Raw genomic sequence first — 18,752 nt, 5'->3', positions numbered from 1 at the left:
TGGCCTGAACACATGTCTTAAAACAGGCATCTTTGTCTACTCTTCAAAGTTGCTCTAGATTAACATGCCCCAGTCTGCCTGCCTACAATACAGAAAGTTCCACCTGGCTCTTTCTCCAACACTTTGGCCACTCAACTACAGTTAGCATGTTCGTCCCCTGTGGACTGTTTCTCAGAGTACTGCAGCAACACCAAGCTGGCTATAAATTATATTGCATTATCACCGCGCCGTTCTCGCCTCGCGGTTTGCCCGCCCACTATGCGCCTCGGATTGGCCAGTCCTCCTCCTTGGCCACCCTCTCCGACCCGCGCATCAGCGCAATAGTTAAATCCCGCCCCCCTCCTTGGCGGTGGTGATTGGAAGAAAGGAATTCTCCTTGAACTGTCAATCATGCATTTTCTTGTGCGCTTCGCATTTGCTGTTTCTGCCTGAGAGGCACTGAGTGCGGAGCGGCAAGGCGCGCTGCATACCGACAGTGGGAGACAAGAGTAGGCTAATTACGGGACGGTTTGTCCACCGAATGCAAGCATCACATCATTCAGTTCACAGTCTTTTTGTCGATGTTTTGCAGCGAGCAGTTGGACAGTTGAGAATTTTCTCTTGGTTGCTTTTGAACACATGCGTTCTCTCTAAAGAATTGAAAACATCGTTAATTCTGTGTCTGGAATATTAGATAATTTTGCACCAGAATCTTGGATCACTGGGTGGCCCGTCTGCGAAAACGTCAACAGCAGCTTTCCTTGGCAACCTTTCGGGGGTCATCAAAGAGAAAAGTCAAAGGGATACATTTGTTTTTGTCCAGTCATATGTAAAAGCAGTCGGGTTTTAGCCGTTCACGTAAAGAAAACATTAATTAGCTCCGTTTTTATATTGTTCCTGCAAAGACATACAAGCGGACTACGACGGTTGTAGGCTACTACGAAAACAACAACGATAAATCACAACTCCAACATGGGCTGCCCCGTCTTGCCAAACCTTCTCGCTTGTTTGCTCGTTGCTTTGCTGTCTAAAGGTAAGTTCTAGTAAGATACTTTGATTTGATTTGCTGGAGTGTCTCCATGCAGCCAGCGTCTGCCCCTTCATTCTCTCTGTACGCTGCTGGAGGTGAATACTAATGCCTCCGGTTCGTGATGGGGGTCTACCTGCCTATGAATCATGCGTGTGTGCGCTCCGGTGTACTAGATTCCCATTTGCTTACAGTTGTGGTGAGAGAGCGAGAGAGAGAAGGAGAGAGAAAGAGAGAGAGAGAGAGAGAGAGAGAGAGAGAGATAGAGGGTGGATGGATGAGAGTGTGTCAGTCAAGCATGAAATGCGCAGCGCACAGTTCCTATCCTATTTGTAGCCTGCGAATCCCCCTTTACTCTCTGCCTACGAATGATGCATATTAACATGTTTTTTCCTACTAAAAATTCGAGACTACCATTTCCATCTTATCTGGACGTGCCGTCGGCTCTGTCAGAGGCGGGCGCATATTCCACAACGTGACATGAATCGTCTGGTTGCCTACCCGTCACATGACGTTGTAGACTAGATAGAGCGCGTTGAAAAGAGTAGCCTGTGATGTTTTCAGGGACATAGAAGAGACAGCCCAGCGGGTTGGGCGTCTAAGCACGGCACTGTCTAACCTTCACTCTTACCCCCAGCTCAGTTGAGTTGTGAATGCTATTAAAAAGCCCCGTCCGTACACTGATCCGAAATAACGCTGATGAACATTATCTGACTTAGGCTACACTTACTATACGGTCGATTAATGTGGCATTTTAGAGAGCTTTATTGGGCTATAGGATTATAGCCCATAAAGGATAGGCTAAGCGCGCCACAAACTGAAAGGCTACCCTACTCACCAGGAGCATCAGCTCGCGCTAGATACCTCGCACTGACTGATAGTAAAACATGTTCTGTCATGGGCTTGAGTGTCCCATAGCATTTCAAGATGCAGGGGTCTCTCTCACGTTCCATTTTACTGTCACGGTGTTCTCTGTCTACTCAATTTTGGGGATTTAAAGGGACAGTGTGCTATTTTGGACATTTAGCCCTATTTATGTCTAACCATCAATCTGAAACATAGGGACCATAATTTCACTGATTGCTCCAGCAGTATTGAGCAAGATCGAGATTTTCGCCCGACTCAAATTTCTTTGCAATGGAAGTGGCCAGGGCATATGTGTAGCTTTTTCCTACATGGGAAGCTCAAGGTTTAATATATTACTTGACCTCAGTATGCTATCCTGAGGTTTATTGCTAAACGATTGTTGAACCAACATCTATATTTGAACCAAAACGATTTTGCTGACTGCACTACGTCACTATGTAAACTTCCCCTCTGTTGCTAAAGAGGGGTGTCGCTACTGGATTTGGAACCCTATAGGATTTGGACCCCTCCTATTCTGCGCATGCGTGAGTCGGTCGGCCATCTTGGACGCATAGCTACGGCGACTCGGCGTGGACAGAAAATCTGATTTGGGCCTACCTGATTTGGATCGCCACTGTGAGGAAAGATCACAATGAAGGATTACCACTTCTATAGAGATTTTCTAAATTATATTAGTGGCATGTTTCACCCCCCAGTAGTGTTGCACGGTGTATCGATACTAGAAAAGTAGGCTACCGCAATACTCTGTCGTCAAAAACGGTACAATACTCAAATTTAAAGTATCGATACTTTAAGAAAGACAGTGTTTTAATAAGAGCCGTATATATTGAGTTGCGTTCATGCGACAGTGAAGCCGTGTTTGTTTGTAGGCTATAGCGCTCTGCTTCTCTCTCCCAAGATCCCCGAGTCGCGGGGCAATATGTGTGTGTGTGTGTGTGCGCGCGTGCGCGCTCTCTCTCTCTCCTCGCTCTGTCACTCTGCAGCGAGCAGCGCAACAGTTTTAACTAGTCTAACCTGAGATGGCTACAAGTAAAAATGTCGACCGTCCACAGCTTGTCGATAAAGCTGATGCGCGCAGCGAAATCTGGCATTATTTTGCTTACACAGCCGACAGTGAGGGCAAGCCCATGGACATTACAACGCCCATGTGTAAACGATGCTACAAATCTATACAAACCAAGGGAGCCAATACGACCAACCTGGCAAAGCATCTTGCAGACAGACATGCCGACTTACACAAAGAATTCAAAGAGCGACAGGTTAGCGAATGTGATAGAAGATAAAATGCACACAACAGCAACACCAGTACTGAATACAACCGAAGGATATTTAGCCTACCTTACGTTTGAATGTATGAATGCACAATAAATTTATTGCACCAGATGATATCTAGAGAAGCTAATTTTCATCCGTAGCATTAATCTTTTAGCTAGCATAGCTGCAGCCTGGCTGCAGGCCTAGCTCTCTGCCTAGTGCACCTGTGACAAAAAAAATCAATACCTGCTCTGACCTCCTAGAGCGAGAGAATTGTTAACCGTGAGACAATTATCTCTTCTGATAATTTGGAATAGCAAAAATGCTTCAATAGGCCTGGGTTAATTAATTAATAATATTAATAATAATTAATATTTTCAAGTTCTTCTGATTATCTCACAGTTTGCAACAACAGGCATAATTTATTCATTTCTCCTCACACAGACAAACAAACAAACAGATGCCAGCACAATCCCAAACCACCCAGTCGAGGCAGCCTTCCCTTCCAGCTGTGTTTGAAAGCTACAGGAAATATAATAAAGACTCAAAAGATGCAAAAAGACTGAACAGAGCACAAAAAAAGCCAACAATTTAAAGTTCCATGTTCTGTCATATATTAATCCATTACTTTTCCTTATGTTTTAGATTTTCGCCGTGGTATCGTTTTGGTATCGGTATCGAGATATTTTGGGCAGATATCGTATCGAAGTCATAATTTTGGTATCATGACAACACTACCCCCCGGGCCTGTCAAAAACAGAAGACAGGACATAAAATGTGCTGCTCCAAACTTTATTATAAAAGGTACGTTATGCTCATTTGGCTAATGTTACTTTGCTATTTCCCGAGCAAAGAAAATGTAAAATGATTGCCAAGGGGAAAGTCTATTAAGGCTATTAATCATAGGGTTGCAAAATTCCGGGAATATTCAAAGTTGGAAACTTTCCATGGGAATTAACGGGAATTTATGGGAATTAACGGGAATTTATGGGTATTAACGGGGAATTTGGAGGTTATTTATACCAACTGTAATTATCTTGTCATAAACAGACATAAATATAAACATTTTGCTTTGTCATAAGCAGATTCAACTGAATTTGCATTAAATCAGGTTGTTTTAACCAAGATCATGCTGCCAGATTTATAATTTAATTTTATGTTTTTTCTCCAACTAGGCTACATTTAACTTCCCTATTATAGGGGTGTGCGGTGGTATAACGGTCTAATGCATCATGTTCCAGTGCAGCTGCCCACTGGGAACCAGTGGTCTCGCCAGATCCGAGTATGGCCAAATCCCAGAGGGAGTGGCTTATTGGGCCGCCGCTCCCTGAAGGTGGTTAGTTTAATCTCTGTTTGAGAGTTCGTCACACAGCAACCCTGTCTGGTGTTGGAATCATGGTTGTGAGCTGAGATCAGTCATGGAGTTGTCTTTCCCTTTCACACTGCCAACCGGTGGGTTGTGTGACGAATCCTCAACAGTTAGTAAGGGGTAATTGGACAGTAGGTAAAAAAAGCAGTTATAGGCTACAAAAAAGGTCAACATCTCCAAAATTCCCGAGCTTAACTTCCCATGGAAAGTTTCCAGAAGGTTTCCGGAAATTTACCGTAAATTCTCGACCTCTTTGCAACCGTAATTAATCATAAAACATTTGCACTTATATAAGGCTTATATAAAGTGCTTTAAATGATACATCGTACAAGAATAACAATGCAATAAATCGCTAACTCTGTAGTTATAGTTAGCGTTAGCTAGTAGCCTAGCTAGATTGCCCCTAGGCTACTGACTATTACAAAGCACGTTTAACTCGAAATCCGGTAGCCACAAACTCACAGTGGTGTTTCCGTGGCTAGGCGTCCAAGATGGCGGACCGACTCACGCATGCACAGAATAGGAGCGGTCCAAATCCGGGAGGGTTCCAAATCCGGTAGTGACAAGGGGCAATAGTTTATAACGGAGTTTACTAGCTAGTAAACAGAAGAAGACAACGAAGAAGAATTACTTTACTGCTGTAACCTACAGAATAGCTATTTTGTAATGGGATATATCATTTATAGCAACAATGGTGCGCAAATGTGCGCCGCCCAAGCTGGTATTCTGAGGGTGTATCGATGGCTCAAAATTTTAAGAGTGACAGATCGTAGCAGCAAATGAGAGACTCTAGCCCAGGTTAGATGAGCGGGCTAAATATATGGGTTGGAGCGCCTGATAGCGAAAGTCGTTACTGATTTGGGATTCCTGCAAAAACAATGAATTGCCAGGATTTGAGCACCAGAATTTTGCATGAAGTGTCCCAGACCCATAGAGAGATCTGCAACATGCAGTAACGTAGTTAGCGTAGCTTACGTACTGTATCAGCGAAAGAACTCTCATGGATCTGGCTTTAAGACTACCTGCTACTACTACCTACTTGCGTGATGCAATCATTAATTTTTGTTTTTCTAATAAATTCCTTGGGGTTATGTGTGTATCCGTCCAGTAGGCTAGCCTACTCAATGTTTACTGTATGTTGTAAGCTTGCAATGTGGGCCAGACATAGTAATATGCTAAGCTATTAGCATTAGGGAAAGAACAGCATAGTTCAGTTTTGGTAGATGAGGTGTCTTACTGTATAAAAATCATAGCCTACTCAAATCTGGACAAAAATTGAGCAATCAATTCATATAGATGTTTAGTCACGTACTGTATAGCCTAAAGCACTTAGGGTATTGAGAACTCTCCGTTTGGTCCCTCTGGCCTGGGCCTCCGTTTCCAATTTATTTTGGGGACGTTGAAAAAAGTATCTAAAATTGCCTGGTTTATTAGGGAGGGACCTCAGCTGCACACGCTGGAGCTGATTCTGTCATCTGTGGATACATCCAAGTTTTCAAGCGCATTCGGGAGCAAAAGGTCCCATTCCCTACAACACAAACTCTCGTCTTCTGTGGGCGTCTGTTTACACTTTTTATATGAACACCAAAAGTCAGACGTTTTTCTAGAAATAGCCTCGGCAGCAGGTTCAGCCTCAGCCTCTTCTCTTGCGTGCCGATTCATCCATCCCTTGCAGTTCCTCGTCTGTATTCAGGCTCAGACCTGTAGCTAGCGCCATCATATAGAAAATCAACTTCTTTGTCATCATAATATTAATGACCCATTGTCCACAAATAGCCTACTGTTGCTTCAGCTCAACAAACGTAGAATGCGCTCGACCAACTAGGTAGATTCCTAAATAGGCCGGGACTACTTACTTACCCCTTCTGTCGAATCCCTCCGCGGGAGCGTTTTAAGTCAGGCTGGAGCAACACTCATATCCAGGCCTTGACAAGCACGTAAACACAACGGATTGTGATACATTTCACAGGACAGCATACTGAGGCTGGTCAGATTACACACTGAGCTTCCTGCTAGTTTTCTTGAGTTTTTCAACACATATTTGTATGCCCTGGCCACTTCCACTGTAAAGAAATTTGAGTCCGACCAAAATCTCGATCTAGCTCAATATTTGAGCGATCGGTGAAATTATGGTCTCCATGTTTCAGATTGACGTTAGACATATCAGAAATCGGGCTAAATGTGCAAAATAGCACACTACCCCTTTAACTCTTCAAAAAAAAAAATCTACGACCACACCAAAAACTGTGCCCCGATACCATTTCTACATAGAAAATCAGCATAGAGGCCTAGCTGATGTAATTAAATACCGCAGCCCTTTACAACAGTTAATTGATGTGTCAGTGCAATAAGATCCAAGGTTAACTACTCACAGATGCAGACAGGTGAGCCTCTGGTCACACTTCCCGTGTTCCTTGATGGCAGGAGTAGCCAGCAGGTCATGGCTGGATTCCCACAGCAAAGGTCCAGAACAGACAAAGAGCAGACTGCCCCGCGGGTCAGAAACACCAAAACCAAGGAAAAAACAGTTTAATCAGTATATTAACACTAAAGATATACTGGTCAGACTGATCTACTGTACTTAAATGTAGCGATTGACTGGTTAATTATTTGTTTGTTTGTGGATGTGCAAGACAAAGCCATTACATTATTCAAGCAGAGAACATTAGGCTACCTTAGTCTTCATCGGACACGCTGAGAGATTTTGCGGCCCACTTATTTTTCTCAATGTAGGCAGTCATTATGAGAATATAACCGCACGCCCCCTCAACAAATTAAACAATTTGGATTCCACTAAGATGATTGCTGTTATGACAGACACCTAGAGGTCCTGATTAGTTTGTTCAGGAATATCCCGTTACGACCTACGGGTGTTTTCTTATTAGGGTATGATTGCTTCGTATCATGCCTGAGTACGATTGCCCCTGCATCCCCTCGCTGCTCAGCTTTCACATTAGTGATGTTGTTCCGTACCCGAGTACACTTCCATCACCGACTACATGACATTGGCTTATGTTGTCGCTCCAGTGTAGAAAACCACGCCAATCGCAAGATCCCAAGCCCATACAATATAGCGGTCCACTTCCATGTTTCGTTATAGTAGTTTTCACACCTGATACCTGAATACAAGTGTATTTATTTCATTTATTTTTCATTTAACCTTTATTTAACCAGGTAAGTCAGTTGAGAACAAATTCTAATTTACAATGACGACCTGGATCAAAGAACTGTGCCTTGGTCCGCTTGAAAAAGTGATCTCAAGGTATGGTACACAGTGTTCATGCTAATCAAACAAATTGGGACTTTGGGGGTCAAGTGCACTCGGATCCGGGCCCAGGTCCCTGATGTGGAAGCCTCCTAAAATGGCTGCTCTGTAGTGTCACTACTGGAGACTGTCCTCTATCGCCGTCTTCCTGAGTAGTCCGAGTCCGAGTTCCGAGTAGTAAGATGCGTCAAATCATAGAGATATATACAAAAAACCTTTTTCAAGATCCCAGAGTTCAGTCTGGTACTGTACTTGACGTTTGCTTCCCTGGCATTGTATGAGGTAGCTCGGGCATAAGTCCAGCAACCCACATTCACACAATTATTGACCAGGATACGTAGATATGCACTTTGGTCTCCACTGTTTGAGAACTCTCCTCTGTGCTGTCTCACCAAAGCTGTTTTCAAACAGCTTGGCAGATGGGCCTGTTCAAGTCTCTTCCCTGGGATGAAAGGCGATCACTGTAATGAAGGAGCAAATACAGGAAGTGTAGGAGATATGAGGAGCAGGTGAAGACAGGTGGAGAGGTCGCTTTGACCGCCAACCATCGCTCTTGTTTCCGCGACATATGGGGGGGGACAAGTGGGGTCAACGCACATGACACATGTTTGCACGTGGCCTCCCATATTTGTGTGGCGCTTGGCTGGATCACCGGTTTTGGCGGGGAGATGAAGAGCCGGCAGACGCCATGGTGTGCCAACGCCAACAGATGCCGTGTGCTCCTAATCTGGGGGGGGGGGGGGGGGGGGGGGCGAGCTCTGTTACCCCCCCTTTGAAACCTGCGGTCTCTGTGAGATGTTGTTTCCTCACTCGTGCCTGGCGTGCATATGCTCTGATGCTCTGCTTTTATTTTTTCGGTGCGTGTATTTCGTGTATTTATTCGCCATTTTGGAGGGTTTTCTTTACCCGTGTCAGCCATTGTTGGAGTCACAGGCTGGGTTTCGGCCCCTGAGTGCTGAGGGATGGTTATTGGTGAAGTAGTCTCACATAGCCAGACCTATCTCCACACTTCTACATAGCCAGACCTATCTCCACACTTCTACATAGCCAGATCTATCTCCACACATCTACATAGCCAGACCTATCTCCACACTTCTACATAGCCAGATCTATCTCCACACTTCTACATAGCCAGACCTATCTCCACACTTCGTTTACGCTGTGCCAGCGCCGGAGACAGGTCTGGCTGGACATATTACCATTCTGCAATAGGGGGGGGGGGAAAACGCAGTATTTCTTTAAACCAATCACAGTCGTCTTGGGCGGAGCCAGCCCCGGATGCAGCGACGGTGCTCTTGCAAAATAGTCTGGATCGAATCTGATTGGTGCCGTGAGAATCTCTCGGCCCGAATTAGACTAATTTGCGTCGCCAGTCTCGCCACTGATTGGGCAGTGTGACAACGAATGACAAGGTTTATTGCCAAAACCTACATCCGTTGAGTCAGACTACTGGTGAAGAGACCAAACCTGGAACCAAATAGTATTGGATTGATTTTTCAGAGCGCTTCAAGGTCCACAATGGTCTGACTTTATTGTGTTATTCTTGTTTTTAAAGCTACAATGATACTGTCTCATCATTTGTGGTTTTCATTTTTCTATTTTCAACTAAACTAAAACCAAACTAAAAGTTGTGCAAGGTGTTACGGTAGATATGTGGTACAGTTACACATGTGGCTCGTGACACTTCTATGGAGTGCTTTGGATAAAAGGGGAATTTATGAATCCCATTTCCTAGCTTTGTTTGTAGGGTGCAGATATATATATCAGGAAGTGTTGCTACAGAAAATGCACCACGGAGACAGTAGCCTCAAGCGTTTCTCTAGAATCTTCCACCTCTCCCTAATTCTGACCTCACTGTAACTAGGTTTAGAGAGGACGGGTACCCAGCGGCGGTATTCATACAGTGCGGAGCTGGTTACGCTCAGGGCTCTGTAATTGGAAAGGCTATCAAACTAGAGCAGTGGCTGAGGGGTCATGGGGTCACGTCCCAGATGGACGCTTGGGAGCCGGAGGTGATGGGCGGTGTTCAACACCCACCACAATGCCCTTGAGATCTCCTCGGACGCGTTTTGATAAACACCTCACCGGCCGTATATACTGGTGCTGGGTAAGCAATTACGCACGGGTGTCAGGGCCATAAATAATGATTACAGCTGGGCTTGTTTGCAATTATAATTACAGTTATTATATATGGAGTTCGGTGTAATGGAAATGAACTGGGTCGGCGTTCAGCGTGAGACAGGTAGTTATACAGTGTTTAATTACTGTAATACTTCCCCCTTTTTCCTTCTCAGACCCCCAGACCGCAAACGCCCTGTTCCCTGCTCAACTGCAGCACTCCTAGCTACTGTATGAATATGTGCATGAGCAGTGGTGCCACACCTCTAATAGTCATGGAGAAAAGGGACAGAAATTTTATTAAATACACGGAAGAGGACGGCGCACACGCACGCGCACACACACACACACACCACACACACACACACACACACACAAACACACGCACACATGTACACAAACACACAATTCACTAAAATGTCTCTTTACTGAGGCCACCAGCAAGATAATTCTTCCACTGAAGGTGTGAGCAGTAAATCAATGAGAATCATTGCAGCCAGTGGCAGCCGGCCTTGAGGGAAAGAGGAACGTCTATTTATATTCATACATCTCTGTGGACATAAATAACCTCCATTGATCTCTTATCAATACAGGCATATGTGGAAAATCTAATGAGTCTTTAGAACTGAATAAATGCTCTCGTTCTGTTTCAAGGCTTTGTATGGGGCTGTAGATTGAGCTATTTAGAGAGAGAGGTTTTTGTTGCTGTTGGTTTTTCTCATTGTCTTTTTCTCTTTGTGTGTGAGGGAGAGTTAGCCACCGTTGAATCACAATTCAGATTAGCTAAGGGGGCTTCTCCTGAGGGAGCTGAGAGGAACCGGGGTCCTGCTTCACTCCCTTCCTCATTACCCGAAGACAAGGAGCTTGCCAGCAAATCAATGGGACAGGCTTAGGCTCTAATGGTAGCCATGCCTGGTGATGGAACTCACTCTGTATGAGAGAGAGGGGGAGAGAGAGAGAGAGAGAGAGAGAGAGAGAGAGCGAGGGGAGAGAGAGAAGGAGAGAGAGAGAGAGAGAGAGAGCGAGGGGAGAGAGAGAAGGAGAGAGAGAGAGTGTGTGTGCGTGCGTGTGTGAGAGAGAGAGAGAGAGAAAGAGAGAGAGAGAGAGTGTATGCGTGTGTGTGTGAGAGAGAGGAGAGAGAGAGAGTGTGTGTGTGCGTGAGGGCATGTGGAAGTCTGCTCATGCCTGCAACAACAGATGGGAGAGGTTCATCCTACTGCTGCATTGTGGGCCGTCGGAGGAACCCAGTTATTACCAGTGGGGTTACGATAGAGCCGAGGCCTTCTGATAACAACGAGATAACGGCAGGCGCACCTCTGAATCTTCGCAGGATACAGATGTTACTGTTGTCGCTGCATTGTTACCATGACTACTACTTCAAGAGTACCTCTCATCAGCCGCTGAAGTTGCCGCAGTTTTGTAGAAAGTAGTGCTTGAGTATTTTCACCCTGACAACAATCCACACGCGCCTGGCCCACCACCCCGTTGGCAGCCGAATCCACACTACAGTGAAGGTTTATTCTTTTTTACCTCGGCTCGTTCCCTACACCTCTGGCCTTGTTTACAGTGGTAAAACTATGGGGCAAGACAAATACTGAATAATATTTCATGTTGTGGATTTGAGTCCCTCCACCAGCTCTGACATCTCCCCGGGCAGGAGGTGCTGGGTGTATAGAGGGGGGGAGGGGGGGGAGGAGGAGGGGGGGGCGGGGGGGCAGGGAGGAAAACAAATACAACAGAGGGAAACAGATCAATAAATATTTCAGCAGCCGCTCTCCCCGCACACTCCTCCCCGAGCCAAACGAAGGAGGGAGAGGGAGAGAGACATCGAGAACGGGAGGGGAGAGAGGGAGTGTGAAATAAGGTTCCAGACAGAATGGACAGAAGGAGGGCGGAGGGCGGGGGTGAGGGGTGGGTGGGGGGGGGGGGGTAGGAGGTGAAAGACGGCCGGGTCGCGTCACAGGGAGCGCTAACGAGCTCCACACGCCGCCGCCGCGGTTCTGTGTGTGTGTGGGGGGGGGGGGGGGCGCTCGGCCGGTCGGAGAATAACAGAGCTGCCGGGGCACACTGTTGCCTAGCGGTGGCGAGCCCCAGAGAACCTTGCCGCGTTATTCTCATTCATGTCATGAATTAGCGGCCGGACCGCGGGGGTGTGTTGGCTCGAGACGATAACAAGGTTGGCCGGCCCCCGAGACGCGCTGCCCCCGGCGCGAATCAACGCCGGCGCCGGCGGCGCTGCCGGCGGCCAATTACCGGCCGTGCTCCGCGTCCTCTCCCCCTCCCGCTCCCCTCAGGTTCCGCGCGAGACGGGGGGAGGCCATTAAGGGTGACGCGCGCACTCCAGTATGTATATTTCATGTCGAGAGAGTGGCTGAGAGGAAGACGAGGAGATGAAGTGCACTCCTATGTAAGTGGACAGGCCGGAGGAAGAGTTATGAAAAAAAACAACAATGGATTGGGTTTGCAGGGGACGAAGTGGAGGAGAGATGTGGGCGAAGGGAAGTAAAGGGTGGATGGAGGTGGTATGGAACCAGGCCGCCATCCAGATGGATTGATTTGGCTGATAGACGATTAGAAGAAAAAAAAACGTGTGTAAAAACAGTGTTTGGGTGATATTCTGGACAGTGGGAGTTGTGTGATGGGTCACATAGCGCGTGATACACCATGGCAGGGTTAAGGAGTTGGCGCTAATGTGATATTCCTCTTGTTAGGGGAGTCTTCCCGGAAGGGCTGCACACCTTTAATAAGCTGCTGCTACTGCGGTCTGCCACCATGATAAGACGTGGCGCTTGGCGAGACCCTGCTAGCAAAATATATCATCCAGGTATCCCTTCAAACCTGACAGCATTCAGCAGGATGTAGTGATTTTCTGGAGTTGTGGTGGTGTCACGCCATTTTGGGAAACAGAATAATTGGCTAGCTTGATGCCCAGTGACAGGTAGTAGTGGTGCATCGGTACAATACCCTTTTTTTCACAGCAACATTCCTGTGAGAGTCTGCTATTTCCCTTTCATTTAGAGCTGGAACTGGGATCAGCTGCAGCTGTAAGGGTGACTGTGGGATTTTTCAGTATTAATAGATTGGACAAACATAGAATCCGCACACTAGATATGCTCTTGTGTGTGTGTGTCTGTGTGTGTGTGTGTGTGTGTGTGTGTCTGTGTGTGTGTCTGTGTGTGTGTCTGTGTGTGTGTGTGTGTCTGTCTGTGTCTGTGTGTGTGTGCGTGTATGTCTGTGTGTGTGTCTGTGTGTGTGTCTGTTCTGTGTGTGTGTGTGTGTGTGTGTGTGTGTGTATCTGTCTGTGTGTGTGTGTGTGTGTGTGTATCTGTCTGTGTGTGTGTGTGTGTGTGTATCTGTCTGTGTGTGTCTGTGTGTGTGTGTGTGTCTGTCTGTGTGTGTGTGTGTGTGTGTGTGTGTGTGTGTGTGTGTGTGTGTGTGTGTGTGCGTGCTTCACCCACTTCCATCTCTGGGTGACATCTTGGGTAAAAGCCCTTCCTCAGACGCGTGGACATGTTTTCCAATCTACAGCGCTTGTACTTCTGTCCAGCACCTAGAGCTTATCACTTTTAGATGCGCACGCTTTTTAAACCTTTTTCGTTCATCGTTCAGTGTTGAGTCATATTAGCAGCCAGTTCCTGACAGTAAAGGCTCACTGTGGATTTGAGTGTGACACCCTGAAGAGACGTACAGTGTACAGTAATGTTTTAGTGAAAATACTGTATCCCTCTCATTATTACCATGCTACTTTTATCAGCCTAAAAGAAAAGAAGATCACTGTGTGTGTGTGTGTGTGTGTGTGTGTGTATGTGTGCGTTTGTGTGCGTGTGTGTGACATGAAAGGAAATGAAAACGTGTCTATTGTTTTGCTTTATTCCTGTAATTGGGACGTTAGGTGAGATCTGTCCCGGTGATTGGACGGCAGCAGTCCTGTAATTGGGTTTAGAGGAGGGGGCTGCGGGGTTATTATCCTATGATATTGCACTAATTAGATATGAGGGGAGATACCACTAAATGGCCGCGCTGCTCTTCCCAGCTCAGTAATGCCACCAGAGAGAGATTCCATTAGAGACTTGCTGAGGATAAGGGTCTTCCAATACCATGTATAAAGTGCATACAGAGAATTCCATTCACACATTCCTGTTTTGATCAGCGACATCTGATGTATCCGGATGCCATTTGCTTTTTAACAAAGCTGTTTTAATGCAAGAAAAGCGCTGGAAAAGAAGTGGATTCTGGGCGTTTGCTAGGAGAGCTTCACAAATGGCTGTGCAATTTTGCACTTCGATCAAAGTGTCTCTGTCACATTCTGGGTAGCTAAACCTTGTAATTCCACATTGCTATATTGAATAGATGCACTCGGAGGACAGATGAGGCTTGCGGTTTTTAAGATTAACTCCACTCAAGGAAAAGTGATTCATTATTAATCAAAACATTAAAATCAATACTTCATACTCTCCAGCCATAAGAAGTGTTCTCAGGGCTTATTTGCTGTCCATCCATAATAGATTATAATAGCCCTCCACATGGAAGAAAGAGTCATTTTAGCTATCCGTATTTTCACAAAGTCGCTCAGCTTCTCTGTGAAGTCATTTTGTTTCTGCAACTGGGCATCACACTTCCCCATTAACTGGGCCCTGCCTGTATCGACGTGACCTTTATATAGCTACCAGACCCCCACTTCCATTAAAAAATAATGAAGGTGTCGGAAAAGGGCAGTTAGCTACTTAATGTTGGGCAACAGTGCTCTAATACAAGCATATTTTTGCTGACAAGTCAATATCTATGCCTAGGGTAACCTACTGTACATTACAGTATCTACGTTGATAGCAGATTCGTTTTTGATATGGAATTGCACTGATAGAAATGATAAGGTTTGCAGTTGTGATATGATATGACTGATATGACTCAATTGACATCCTGTTGAGAGCTGTGATGAGCTTTGACGATTATTGGGCTATGATGGAACTAGTCTATGATTGAACTAGTCTGTCTAGTCTACCATAGACTAAACAAGACTAGGAGGAGCCCAGACAAACAACACAGAGTAGGGAGAGTCTAGATTGTATGTATGGGGCGGCCGTATAGCTCAGGAGGTAGAGAGGGTCGTCCAATGATCGTAGGGTCGGTGGTTCGAATCCAGCCTCCTCTTGACTACCTGTCGAAGTGTCCTTGGGCAAGACACTGACCCCCGAATTGCTCCCAATGAGCAGGCTAGCGGGTTTCATGGCAGCTGCCACCATTGATGGGTGAATGAGAGGCCTTCATTGTAAAGCGCTTTGGATAAAAGCGCTATATAAGTGCAATACATTTACCATTTATAAACCATCTACCACTGCGTTGCATCTTCATGTACAGTACCGAGTTTGAGCGTTCAACTCAGTTGGACAGCTGGGATCAAAATTGATCTGTACATCAGACAGCGCTCTCCCATCAGACAAGACAAATGCGGGCCAGACATTCCAGATGTTTCTCTACTTTCCAGACGAGCCTGCTCCTCTCTTCAATCCATCACCATCAAGCCGAATTGACAGAAAGATGCTATTAAGGACATAACAGAACGTAAGGCTGTGGAATGAAGTTTCAGCTCAGCTGGGGAATGAAGTTTCAGCTCAGGATTGCATATGAAGTCAGTACACTGAAGAGAAAGTTGGAGGGGATTCTGTTAGTGGCATTGATTTCCCTTTAATTAGATTGACTCGTTTGGTTTGTGGTGTGGAGTGTCAGGGTAGTTTATGGTGATGAGACAAGACTTGGCCTGGGGTTTAAATGTTTATAGTCTGCTATGTACGTTACACGCCATTGCACAGAGACTTCTTGGCCTCTCAGGCAGTGCCTGGTGACGCCGATCACAGTGCCTGTGTCACCCGGGGGGACAATTAATTTATTAAATGTTGACAGTGGCTTTTCTTTTTAACAATGTTCTTTGGATTAGATACATTTCTCCCATGGGAGACAAATAGTGAACCTTGACCTTGATAAATAAATAAATAAAAGTGGCAAAAATGATAAATAAAGAAGCTTCAAAGCACCGGCACCACCACAGAAGAAGACTACCTCGGAAAAATAATTTCACTAGGACAGAACGTGTCTAAATAAGTTATTTAATGGTAGCGCTGAGGCTTCAAAACCCAGCATTTGTTAAAATAGACCCTTTTGCTTAGGTAAGTGAAGTTTCATGTTTATCTGACACTTGTAAATATGAGCGCCTCTCCTAACTGGGCCGACACCGATTTATTTTGATGGCAAAGTGAATGGACCAGCAAAGGACTGTTGTCTGGCATGAGCGAGCGGAATGCGACAACGGGACTGAGAAGGGTTACTTTGAGGGGCAGCTACGACTGTGTAGCAAATTTTACACACAGTGTCAACTTGGACCAAATTTGTCTCCGCGAACCCATAGTGTTTCCACACCACTGACGTTGTTTTAGCTCTCTTGTCCACCTCTCTTTCTGCTGCCATAATCTTCTTCTTGTCGTGTTTTGTTCGAGAGGAGCATGCGTGCGCCTCGCTTGACAACTCGTCTCGCTCTGAACTAAAGTGTTTGTTTTGGGGCTTTGGAGGGTGGGGGAGGGGTCAAGCACAGTATAGCTCTGCAGTGTGGGGTGCACTTGATTTGTGCCAAATCGTTTTATGCCGATTATTTTGTTTTAATTTGTTTTAATGGGCAGTGGCTAGTTTTCAGTGCAAAACTAGAATGGAGAAGTAAGACGCCTCCTTCCCTAGTCTGGGGGTCCACCTTGGGCAAGTGGTAGTACCCTCCTAGCCCCCCTACCGGGGGTTACAGGAAACAACCCCTGATGACAGAACAACAAAAAGGAAGAGAGACCCGGCCCGTAGGAAGCCCGTTGCCCTCGTCTGGAGCCAGGCCCAGACGGAGGGCCCAGACGGAGGGCCCGTCTGCGAGTGCCTGGTGGCCCGGCTTACCCCGTGGACCCACCACCCGCAGGAGAAATTGTCGGGGTCGGGTGCGCTGCCAACTAGGTGCTGGTGAAGGCGGGGGGTACAGACGGACCGGACCCGGGCGGCAAAGGCTGGCTCTGGGGACATGGAACGTGACCTCGCTGGGGGGGAAGGAGCCGGAGCTTGTGAGGGAGGTGGAGCGATACCAATTACACCCGGTGGGGCTAACCTCCACGCACAGCACCGGCGCCGGAACCAAACTCCTGGATAGGGGTTGGACCCTGTTCTTCTCCGGAGTTGCTCACGGTATGAGGCGTAAGGCAGGTGTGGCTATACTAGCTTGCCCCCAGCTGAGCACCTCTGTGCTGGAGTTCACCCCAGTGGACGAGAGGGTCGCCTCTCTGCGCCTTAGGACTGTGGAGGGGGGGGACTCTGACTGTTGTTTGTGCTTATGCACCGAACAGCAGTTCGGAGTACTCGGACTTCCTAAGTGGAGTCCTATTTGGGGCTCCTGCAGGGGACTCCGCTGTCCTATTGGGGGACTTCAATGCACACATGGGCAATGATGGAGAAACTTGGAGGGGCGTGATTGGGAGGCATGGCCACCACGATCTGAACCCGAGTGGTGTTTTGTTGTTGGACTTCTGTGCTAGTCACGGTTTGTCCATAACAAACACCATGTTCGAACACAAGGATGCCCACAAGTACACCTGGCATCAGAACACCTTAGGCCGAAGGTCGATGAACGATCTGATCTGAGGCCATGTATTTTGGACACTCGGGTAAAGAGAGGGGCAGAGCTGTCCACTGATCACCATCTGGTGGTGAGCTGGTTTCGATGGCGGGGGAAGCTTCTGGACAGACCTGGAAAACCCAAGCATGTAGTGAGCGTGAACTGGGAACATCTGGAGGAAGAGCCTGTCCGGAGAGATTTCAATTGCCACCTCCGGCGGAGCTTCTCAGGCATCCCTGTGGAGGTTGGGGACATCGAGCATGAGTGGTCGGTGTTCAAAGCCTCCATTGCTGAAGCTGCGGCTGGGAGCTGTGGCCTGAGGGCCATAGGTACCTCAAGGGGCGGTAACCCTCGGACACCGTGGTGGACAGCGGTGGTCAGGGAAGCCATCTGACTGAAGAAGGAGGCCTTCCGGGATATGTTAGCCCGGGAGACCCCAGAAGCCGTTGCAGGGTATCGACTGGCCCAGAGGGCTGTGGCTTCGGTCGTGACCAAGGCAAAGCAGCGGGTGTGGGAGGAGTTTGGAGAAACCATGGAGAAGGACTTTCGGTCGGCACCAAAGTGTTTCTGGAAGACCATCCGACACCTCAGGAAGGGAAAGCGGGGGACCATCCGAGCTGTATACAGCAAGAAAGGGACACTGCTGACCTCAACTGAGGAGGTTGTTGAACGTTGGAAGGAGCACTTTGAGGAACTCCTGAACCCGACTAATCCACCCTCTATGATCGAGGCAGAGCCAGAAGATGATGGGGGGGTCGTCAATTTCCTAGGAGGTCAACAACTCCACAGTGGCAAAGCCCCAGGGACTGATGAGATCTGTCCAGAAATGCTGAAGGCGCTGGGTGTTGAGGGGCTGTCTTGGTTGACACGCCTCTTTAACATTGCGTGGAAGTCTGGGTCAGTGCCAAAGGAGTGGCAGACTGGGGTGGTGGTCGCAATATTCAAAAAAGGGGACCAGAGGGTGTGTGCCAATTACAGAGGCATCACATTACTCAGCCTCCCAGGGAAAGTGTACTCCAAGGTGCTGGAAAGGAGGGTGCGGCCAACAGTCGAACCTCAGATCGAAGAGGAACAATGCGGATTTCCTCCTGGTCGTGGAACCACCGACCAGCTCTTCACTCTCGCGAGGATCTTGGAGGGGGATTGGGATTTTGCCCAACCTGTCTACATGTGTTTTGTGGACTTGGAGAAGGCTTACGACCGGGTCCCCCGAGAGGTCTTGTGGAGGGTTATGCGGGAG

At 47.2% G+C, this 18,752-nt stretch overlaps 1 protein-coding gene across 1 annotated transcript in view; it reads left to right on the top strand.

Annotated features, from left to right (window-relative positions):
- Window positions 1–481: 481 nt before the first annotated feature.
- iglon5 (IgLON family member 5) overlaps window positions 482–18,752 on the top strand; it is a 119,601-nt gene continuing 101,330 nt past the window's right edge. Inside the window, exon 1 of the mRNA XM_084445008.1 lies at window positions 482–1,012. Within this exon, the coding sequence (XP_084301134.1) occupies window positions 952–1,012 (61 nt within the window). The 5' untranslated portion in view covers window positions 482–951. The remainder of the gene's footprint in view (window positions 1,013–18,752) is intronic.

Source organism: Borostomias antarcticus (genome assembly GCF_949987555.1).
Source record: "Borostomias antarcticus genome assembly, chromosome: 10".
NCBI lineage: Eukaryota > Metazoa > Chordata > Actinopteri > Stomiiformes > Stomiidae > Borostomias > Borostomias antarcticus.
This window is presented reverse-complemented; position numbering and strand designations above follow the sequence as displayed.